The sequence below is a fragment of the Hemibagrus wyckioides genome, linkage group LG14, assembly GCF_019097595.1.
Source record: "Hemibagrus wyckioides isolate EC202008001 linkage group LG14, SWU_Hwy_1.0, whole genome shotgun sequence".
NCBI classification, from domain to species: Eukaryota; Metazoa; Chordata; class Actinopteri; order Siluriformes; family Bagridae; genus Hemibagrus; species Hemibagrus wyckioides.
In genome coordinates, this window is record NC_080723.1 from 25,079,030 (window position 1) to 25,090,785 (window position 11,756).

The window sequence follows — 11,756 nt, forward strand, 5'->3', positions numbered from 1 at the left end:
AACACTGTGTTTATTTCATCTGCTGCTATATTTATATTTATTTCTATTTTGCACTACCTCAACCGCTGCTACTGTATTTTTGCACATGTTGTCAGGCCGCTATATATCTATATATACAGGATGGGGCACAGAAACTTCCTTTTCCTTTTTTTGAGGAGGACAATCGAGCAGTTACTGTCAGTTCACAGTAGTATGTGGACATGATGCAAAACTTTTTCGAAACGTCTCTTAAAGAAATGAACCTAGGAAATGTCTGGTTTCAACAGGATGGTGCCACGCCCCACATCCCGAGCTTCGATGCCAGTTTTGAGGGCATTGTTCCCCAGACGGCTCATCTCGATTAGAGGTGACATCCCGTGGGCGGCGCGCTCGCCCGATCTAACGCCCTGTGATTTTTTTTATGGGGATACCTCAAGGCAGAGGTTTTTAAACATCGCCCCACAAACCTGCTTCAGCTGAAGAATGTTATTCGGCAGGAAATAGCCCGAATTCTGGTGGACATGTTGGAACGTATAGAGGGAAACGTCAGAAATCGGTTGCATCAGTGCATAGACAACGGTGGCCACTGTTTAACACTGCATGATTTGAAATTTGAAATTATGTTCTTTCATTATCAAAAAATACATTTTGTTTATCAGCCACAATTTTTCTTTCATTCGCCTTCAAAAAAAGGGAAGTTTTTGTGCCCCACCCTGTATATATATAAATATATGTTACAGTCATATATGTTATTAGTTGGATGTTTTTTTCCTACAGTTTCTCAAAGTTGTACATCATTTCATTTTATTTTATTTAATTTACATTTCATTACACGTTCTTTTCTTTTTTTTCAGCGCTAAGTGTCCTGTGTTTCTGTTGTCTTTTTGTACTTCCTGTCTCTGCACTGTGTTGTCATTGCACTGTTTGCACCTAGCTGCACACTTACACTTCATCTGTCTTGGACAAACTCCTGTCCTAGCTCCGTGTTGTTTTGTGTTTGATCTTTATGTTGTATGTTTCTGTAGCACCAGGTCCTGGAGAAACGCTGTTTCATTTCACTCTGTACTGCGTCAGATACATGAGGGGGAAATGACAATAAACCTTCTTGAATCTTGAATCTATAGCCTAGGCCATCTTTATGTAGAGCAACAATTCTTTTTTTCAGATCCTCAGAGAGTTCTTTGCCATGAGGTGCCATGTTGAACTTCCAGTGACCAGTATGAGAGACTGTGAGAGCGATAACACCAAATTTAACACACCTGCTCCCCATTCACACCTGAGACCTTGTAACACTAACGAGTCACATGACACCGGGGAGGGTAAATGGCTAATTGGGCCCAATTTGGACATTTCCACTTAAGGCCTGGTCACACTACAGGACTTTAACCATCGGCAGATCGCTTTTCTGTTCAGACTACATGACTTCACTGTATGTCTTTTTGTCCTTGTGGTGTTCACACTACGCGACGCTTCGTAAATGATCCACAAGAGGGCGCCACACACCACACCATCTGACAACAACTCTTGTCACTCAACACCTCGAAGCCGCCCCCAAACCACGTTTTGTCACGAAAACACACGCGACAGGTGGAGGTCACTAAGTGATGACTCTGGAGCCGTGATTAGCAGGTTAGCTTCATGTGCTTTATTATAAAATGGGTTTGCGTCACTGTTTCATTAGCTCTTTATTCACAGTACAGAAATGTTAGCATTAATTATAAAAGCTCTGGGTTTTGAAGCAGATTTTCTTCAAAGACATTGAATTTCAGTCATTTCAGGAAGTTAACTGTAATAACTCCGCCCCTGACTCTGACAGGCTGCCTGCTTTCTCCTCATCCACAGAGTCGGAGTGGAGGAACAAGGGATCGCTGAAAAGATGAAATCTCTCGGATACGCACAGAGACGACAGCCGAGCCTCTGGATCCTGATCCCAGCATTCCTCGATTATCTCACACACCAGGTTCACACCCTGCAACACACACACACACACACACTGGAGAATTAGTTCCTATTAGCAAATGTAGCTAGCTACGTGACTTCACGTATTTAGCTACGTATTTAGCTACGTGACTTCACGTAGCTACTAACTAGCTAACATTAACCTGATCTTTCTAGCAGCAGCTGTATGACATCACACCGCTAAATTTACTGCACAGCTGTGGCTAGGTGTTTGCATGGTAGCTTAGCTTAGCAACGTTAGTGTAGTTACCGGGTGTGTCCTCCAGCTGGACGGGATCTCTGGTCGCTCTCGGTCTCGGATCACCATGTCCTTCATGCTCTCGATACACGGCTGATGCAGCTTTCCAAACGGTGGCTCGTACTCTCTCACCTCTACACACACACACACACACACACACACACACACACACACACACAGCAGGGGTGAATGTGTCTGATAGAAGTAACCACAGTGCACAGGAAGTGCAGGTGGAGGTGCAGGAAGAGCCTGAGCTATGTATTTTACTGAATGTGCCTCATACTTCATTTCATAAAGTGATATTTAGCTATTGAGCCAACATGCTATGTGGATGTTTATGTTCAGGGAAGGAAGGAAGGAAGGATGGAAGGAAGGAAAGAAAGAAAGAAAGAAAGAAAGAAAGAAAGAAATATGTCAGAAAATAGATAAATAAGAGAGAATGCTGCTAATTCTGATGATCTGGAAATGCTAAGATGATAACTGGGGTTATCATAAAGGTGCTACCTCCATTAGCGCTGCACCTGGAGGTGATCTCCCACAGCACCAGAGCCATGGAGTAAACATCTGCCTGCTTGAAGGACTCGATGTTCTCCAGGTTCAGTCTGGACTCCAGCACCTCGGGGGCCATGTACCTCGCCGTGCCCACCTGAACACAGGGACACACGTCACACACGTCACACACGTTACACATCACACTCATTACACACGTCACACACATTACACATCACACACATCACACACGTTACACGTCACACACGTTACACGTCACACACGTTACACATCACACTCGTTACACACGTCACACACATCACACACGTTACACGTCACACATCACACACATCACACACGTTACACGTCACACACGTTACACGTCACACGTTACACATCACACTCGTTACACACGTCACACACATTACACATCACACACATCACACACGTTACACGTCACACATCACACACATCACACACGTTACACGTCACACATGTTACACATCACACTCGTTACACACGTCACACACATTACACATCACACACATCACACACGTTACACGTCACACACATTACACATCACACACGTCACACATCACACACGTTACACATCACACTCGTTACACACGTCACACACATTACACATCACACACGTCACACATCACACACGTTACACATCACACTCGTTACACACGTCACACACATTACACATCACACACATCACACATGTTACACGTCACACACGTTACACGTCACACACGTTACACATCACACTCGTTACACACGTCACACACATTACACATCACACACATCACACACGTTACACGTCACACATCACACACATCACACACGTTACACGTCACACACGTTACACATCACACTCGTTACACACGTCACACATTACACATCACACACATCACACACGTTACACGTCACACACATTACACATCACACACGTCACACATCACACACGTTACACATCACACTCGTTACACACGTCACACACATTACACATCACACACGTCACACATCACACACGTTACACATCACACTCGTTACACACGTCACACACATTACACATCACACACGTCACACATCACACACGTTACACATCACACTCGTTACACGTCACACACGTCACACATCACACACATCACACACGTTACACATCACACACGTTACACGTTACACATCACACTCGTTACACACGTCACACACATTACACATCACACACGTTACACGTCACACATCACACACATCACACACGTTACACGTCACACACGTTACACATCACACTCGTTACACACGTCACACACATTACACATCACACACATCACACACGTTACACGTCACACACATTACACATCACACACGTCACACATCACACACGTTACACATCACACTCGTTACACACGTCACACACATTACACATCACACACGTCACACATCACACACGTTACACATCACACTCGTTACACACGTCACACACATTACACATCACACACATCACACACGTTACACGTCACACACGTTACACGTCACACACGTTACACATCACACTCGTTACACACGTCACACACATTACACATCACACACATCACACACGTTACACGTCACACATCACACACATCACACACGTTACACGTCACACACGTTACACATCACACTCGTTACACACGTCACACATTACACATCACACACATCACACACGTTACACGTCACACACATTACACATCACACACGTCACACATCACACACGTTACACATCACACTCGTTACACACGTCACACACATTACACATCACACACGTCACACATCACACACGTTACACATCACACTCGTTACACACGTCACACACATTACACATCACACACGTCACACATCACACACGTTACACATCACACTCGTTACACGTCACACACGTCACACATCACACACATCACACACGTTACACATCACACACGTCACACACGTTACACATCACACTCGTTACACACGTCACACACATTACACATCACACACGTCACACACATTACACATCACACACGTCACACATCACACACATCACACACGTTACACATCACACTCGTTACACACGTCACACACATTACACATCACACACGTCACACATCACACACATCACACACGTTACACATCACACTCGTTACACGTCACACATCACACACATCACACATGTTACACATCACACTCGTTACACACGTCACACACATTACACATCACACACGTCACACATCACACACATCACACGTTACACATCACACTCGTTACACATGTCACACACACGTTACACATCACACACGTTACACGTCACACACGTTACACAAGTTACACATCACACACGTCACACACGTCACACACGTTACACGTCACACACGTCACACACGTTACACGTCACACACGTCACACACGTTACACGTCACACACGTTACACAAGTTACACATCACACACATCACACACGTTACACATCACACAAGTTACATATCACACACGTTACACGTCACACACATCACACACGTTACACATCACACACGTTACACACGTCACACACGTTACACAAGTTACACATCACACACGTTACACGTCACACACGTTACACACGTCACACACGTTACACGTCACACACGTTACACAAGTTACACATCACACATGTTACATGTCACACACGTCACACACGTCACACGTCAAACACATCACACACGTCACACACGTTACACATCACACACGTTACACATCACACACATTACACATCACATACGTCACACACGTTACACACGTCACACACGTTACATGTCACACACATCACACGTCACACACATCACACACGTTACACGTCACACACGTTACACATCACACACATCACACACGTTACACGTCACACACATCACACAGGTTACACACGTTACACATCACACATGTTACACATCACACACGTCACACACGTTACACATCACACACGTTACACGTCACACACATTACACGTCACACGTTACACGTCACACACATCATCATGTATGTGTGTATTGTGTAGTGTCTGTGTTTGTGTGTGTATGTGTAGTGTGTGTGTGTATTGTGTAGTGTGTATGTGTGTGTATTGTGTAGTGTAGTGTGTGTAGTGTCACCTGTCCTCTGTTAGCGAGCTCCTCTGTGCTCATGTTGCTGTGTGTGTGTGTGTGTGTGTGTGTATTGTGTGTGTGTGTAGTGTCACCTGTCCTCTGTTAGCGAGCTCCTCTGTGCTCATGTTGCTGTGTGTGTGTGTGTGTGTGTGTATTGTGTGTGTGTGTAGTGTCACCTGTCCTCTGTTAGCGAGCTCCTCTGTGCTCATGTTGCTGTGTGTGTGTGTGTGTGTGTATTGTGTGTGTGTGTAGTGTCACCTGTCCTCTGTTAGCGAGCTCCTCTGTGCTCATGTTGCTGTGTGTGTGTGTGTGTATTGTGTGTGTGTAGTGTCACCTGTCCTCTGTTAGCGAGCTCCTCTGTGCTCATGTTGCTGTCCAGTTTGATGCTGAGGCCGAAGTCACAGATGCAGCAGCTTCGGTCATCTTTCACCAGCACGTTGTCACTCTTCAGGTCTCGGTGAGCGATCGCCGATTTGACTCCGCCCACTGTGTTTCGGTCGCTGTGCAGGTGAGCCAAGCCCCTTACGATATCACCACCCATCTTGCAGAGCTCCTCCCACTCCAGCTGGTGTCCACTGAGGAAGTCTCGCAGGTTTCCTCGAGAGTGATAGGCCGTGATCAGCCACAGCTGTCGCTCTAGCGTGTGCTTCTCCGCGGCCAGGAAGTGGACGATGTTCTCGTGACAGAGCTCTGGGTCCAGGAAGATCTCGCGCTCGGTCTTCCAGGACAGAAACTCCTCCAGTGGGAAGATCTTCACCGCGACCATCTGGAACACCCCGTTTTCACTCTTCTGGCCGAGCCGGGCGCGATGCACAGAGGCGAATCGTCCTTTTCCCACCATCTCATCCAGATGGAGGGGCAGAAGCTCCGTGTTGTGATTGAGCCAGTTAGAGACGCTGTCCGAACGTTCGTGTCTGAGGGTGAGGATGGAGCGTGTGTCGCTGAAGTCGTGCTTCATTTTGGACGAGCGGAGTGAGTGGACGCAGCAACAGTAAATAAAGGAGAGGAGTGCGAGGACCAGCATGGCGACAGGCACCAGGACGACCAGGACGATGGACATCAGGGGGGTCTTCACTGGTGTCTCTGGGGATAAACACAAACTCAGTATTAATTATTATCCTGTTCTAATGATTACGGTGCAGCTGCACACTTCTGCCCTGTGTAGGGCACTAAATACAATAAAACCCACAAACCTGCACCGAGAGGTAATAAACTAATGACATTCAGTTTGAAAAAAAAAAACTTTATTTAAATGATTCGAATTAAAAGATGTGTTTTTAAAAGATCTAAACTGAAAGATCAGACTCTTGTTTATTTAAACTTTATTTAAACTGAAAGATCAGACACTGACTCTTACTCTGTGTTTTGTCACCTGTCCTGTCTGATCAACATTCTTAAACCAACAATAAACTTGGATTACCTGAACCTTTCCTTTTAGGGATTTGGATCAGACTCTTCAGTGTCTTTGACCTCACTGATCTAACACAATCCCTCACTGATCTAATCTGATCTAACACAAGCCCTCACTGATCTGATCTAACACAAGCCCTCACTGATCTGATCTAACACAAGCCCTCACTGATCTAATCTGATCTAACACAAGCCCTCACTGATCTGATCTAACACAAGCCCTCACTGATCTGATCTAACACAAGCCCTCACTGATCTAATCTGATCTAACACAAGCCCTCACTGATCTAATCTGATCTAACACAAGCCCTCACTGATCTAATCTGATCTAACACAAGCCCTCACTGATCTAATCTGATCTAACACAAGCCCTCACTGATCTGATCTAACACAAGCCCTCACTGATCTGATCTAACACAAGCCCTCACTGATCTAATCTGATCTAACACAAGCCCTCACTGATCTAATCTGATCTAACACAAGCCCTCACTGATCTAATCTGATCTAACACAAGCCCTCACTGATCTAATCTGATCTAACACAAGCCCTCACTGATCTAATCTGATCTAACACAAGCCCTCACTGATCTAATCTGATCTAACACAAACCCTCACTGATCTAATCTGATCTAACACAAGCCCTCACTGATCTGATCTAACACAAGCCCTCACTGATCTGATCTGATCTAACACAAGCCCTCACTGATCTAATCTGATCTAACACAAGCCCTCACTGATCTAATCTGATCTAACACAAGCCCTCACTGATATGATCTGATCTAACACAAGCCCTCACTGATCTAATCTGATCTAACACAAGCCCTCACTGATCTAATCTGATCTAACACAAACCCTCACTGATCTAATCTGATCTAACACAAGCCCTCACTGATCTGATCTGATCTAACACAAGCCCTCACTGATCTAATCTGATCTAACACAAGCCCTCACTGATCTAATCTGATCTAACACAAACCCTCACTGATCTAATCTGATCTAACACAAGCCCTCACTGATCTGATCTAACACAAGCCCTCACTGATCTGATCTGATCTAACACAAGCCCTCACTGATCTAATCTGATCTAACACAAGCCCTCACTGATCTAATCTGATCTAACACAAGCCCTCACTGATCTAATCTGATCTAACACAAGCCCTCACTGATCTGATCTGATCTAACACAAGCCCTCACCTCACTGATATGATCTGATCTAACACAAGCCCTCACCTCACTGATCTGATCTGATCTAACACAAGCCCTCACCTCACTGATCTGATCTGATCTAACACAAGCCCTCACTGATCTAATCTGATCTAACACAAGCCCTCACTGATCTAATCTGATCTAACACAAGCCCTCACTGATCTAATCTGATCTAACACAAGCCCTCACTGATCTAATCTGATCTAACACAAGCCCTCACTGATCTAATCTGATCTAACACAAGCCCTCACCTCACTGATATGATCTGATCTAACACAAGCCCTCACCTCACTGATCTGATCTGATCTAACACAAGCCCTCACCTCACTGATCTGATCTGATCTAACACAAGCCCTCACTGATATGATCTGATCTAACACAAGCCCTCACTGATATGATCTGATCTAACACAAGCCCTCACTGATATGATCTGATCTAACACAAGCCTTCACCTCACTGATATGATCTGATCTAACACAAGCCTTCACCTCACTGATATGATCTGATCTGATATAAGTGAGGTTACACTGCATGGCACCAAGCTGCCACTGCTTAACCCTGGAGTAAGGCCCTTTACCCTGCTGCCCCAGGGGTGGGGTATTACACCTGATCAGTGCCCTGACACTGACTTCCTAAAAACTCGGACATCTGATGAAGAGTTTCTCTGTGCTGTAATGGCGGAGGCTTTGTGGTTGTTTTACTTCAGCGTTCCCGGGTCCATCAACACCTCCTCATTCTGTAATGCTTCTATTTTTTCCTCTTTTTCTACTCCACTCTCTTCTAACCTCATCTCTAATTCTCTTATTATTCATTAGAGCCGTTCCTCTCCACGGTACATCCCTGAGCTTAGGAACCTAAAATTTGGAGCTGTTCTGAGATCTGCTGATCTTTACGTTAAACTAAAATTCTAGCAGATTGTTTCACCAAACCATAAACGTGTTGTTGAGCTGAAGTGAGATCAGTTTACCGATGGAGAAAATGAGCTTTTCGTTACACTCCTCCTCTTGGCTGCAGGAGCAGACGTACATATCAGGCCCGAGTTTTTCGTACTGCTTCATCACGCACTCCTTGGTGTTGAAGTCTTTCAGCATCACACCATAAAACGGCAACGCCGGGTTATGACACACTGTTTCCACGGTAATATTCTCACCATCCCTGCGCCTTCATAATAATAATAATAGAAGATTTATGTACATGGAACTTGCTACATTTGATATAATACATCTGGAGATTGAGGACATTAGAATAAGAATCAAATAATTATATAATTATTAATAATAATAATAATAATAAAGTGACCAGTGTGTGTGTGTGTGTGTGTGTGTGTGTGTGCGTGTGTGTGCGTGTGTGTGCGTGTGTGTGTGTGTGTGTGTGTGTGTGTGTGCGTGTGTGTGTGTGTGTGTGTGTGTACATACCATGCACTAACGCAGACCTCGTCACTGTGCTCACAGATGGAGGTGATATTGCAGGGGACCATGCAGTGACCCTCAGTGCCATTACACTCACTCTGCCTGACATCACAGAACTTACACAGATTACTCAGAATGAATGGATTGTGAGAGACGGGACTCGCTGAGGGACAGAAAGAGAGAGAAATGTAATAAAAAATAATGATGTTAAAAATGAAGTTTGCACCACATTACTGCTGAGTTCTGGACTCTGATTGGTGGATGAGGTGTTGATTAATTCTCTCTAACAGCAGCTCTGCCTGTAGCGCAGGTTTATATTAATGCACTCGCTCTGATACCTAATTGTTTCCATAGCAACAGCTCATTCACAGAGACGTGGATAGTGAGTGTCAAGGTGTTATAAGACGTTAAATTCGTCTGTATGACGTGTGGAAGGAGTCTCCAGTGTCAGAGGTGAAGCTGGAGCTTGAAGTTCCCCACATCTTTAGGACAGAGGAGTTTACACTTCTTTGTTTCTCAGTGACATGAGCAGCTGAGATTTACGAATCTTATTATTATTTGAGAGAGAGAGAGAGAGAGCGGGAGAGAGAGAATAGAGAGAGAGAGAGAGAGAGAGAGAGAGAGAGAAAGAGAGGGAATAGAGAGAATAGGCTGCTGAGGGAAACTTTATAACACTGCTATAACGCAACTGTGAACTGGAACTGGCTTTAATGTCACTCTGTAATATTAAATGTAACTGCAAACAGATGAAAAGGTTGTAGGTGAATAAGGTAAGTGTTTAATAATATATATAAATATAAAAAGAAGTAAAAGTTGAAAAAAAAATTGCTGTTGTATAAAAGCGAAACAAAACACTCACATATGTTCTGTTACTGAAAAATAAACAACTTGGTGAATATCTGAATATCTCTTTTATAACCATAAAACATTTTTGATCGTATTTTTTCTCACATGTATCTTGATAAATAAACAAATAAACAAAGAGAAAAAACACACCTGCTGGCCAATCAGAAAGAAGTACTTCTACATTCGTGCTGGAATTGTTCAGGGTATGTGATTTATTTTAATGTGTAACTGTTACACAGCATTATAAGTGATGTTATTATAAAATGCTGTAAAACTCAAGACAGATATGTTGGATACCATTTGTGTGCGTGTAAGGAAGTGTGTTACTCACCATGGAGGCCTGTAAAAAGGGAAGTGCAGGCGAGCAGCAGTGCGCAGCGCACCACAGGTTGACCGAGTCGCTCCATTACCACTCCTCTAAACGGATCATTCCACTGCTCCATCCATCAGCCATCATCATAACCTCCATTTAAACACACTTATATACCCACTACTGAGCAGGTTCTTCATCCATCTCCTCCCTCTGCTTTACACAACACACCACACACGCGTTCACAGAGAAAGAGAAAGAAGGAAGAAGTTTGTCGCTATGAGTCAGACAGCAGACAGGAAATCTGAAAAAAAAAAAGAGCTGCCTCTCTCATACTGTCTGTTTTGCTGTTTATGGTAAGTGCTGGTTGTGCAACCGCTCATTTCCAGATCTGTATCACACACTGCACACCACAGACACATGAAGTGGAAAGGTCACTATGCCACAACACACACACACACACTCTTTAAAAATAAAAACAGTTGGGCCTAAACACACTTCTACACACAGGCCAGTGTGAGCACTGCTGCCGTCCCCAGTGGTTTCACCGTGTATTACATTTATCCAGGAGCGCCAATACACTCATCTACTAGTCCACTCACACACCAAAACACTCGTCTACTGCTCCACTCACACACCAACACACACATCTACTAGTCCACTCTCACACCAATACACTCGTCTACTAGTCCACTCACACACCAATACACTCGTCTACGAGTCCACTCACACACCAATACACTCATCTACTGCTCCACTCACACACCAATACACTC

General features: G+C 44.4%; 1 protein-coding gene across 1 annotated transcript; it reads right to left on the reverse strand.

Moving 5' to 3' along the window:
- Positions 1 to 1,601: 1,601 nt before the first annotated feature.
- Positions 1,602 to 11,263, reverse strand: LOC131365256 (TGF-beta receptor type-2-like). The gene is made up of 7 exons (XM_058408962.1): positions 11,002 to 11,263; positions 9,831 to 9,987; positions 9,383 to 9,576; positions 6,135 to 6,883; positions 2,681 to 2,822; positions 2,189 to 2,310; positions 1,602 to 1,948 (listed from the first exon to the last, which is right to left on the reverse strand). The coding sequence occupies exons 1-7, from the start codon at positions 11,111 to 11,113 to the stop codon at positions 1,754 to 1,756; spliced, it is 1,671 nt and encodes a 556-aa protein (XP_058264945.1). The 5' UTR covers positions 11,114 to 11,263; the 3' UTR covers positions 1,602 to 1,753.
- Positions 11,264 to 11,756: the final 493 nt, after the last annotated feature.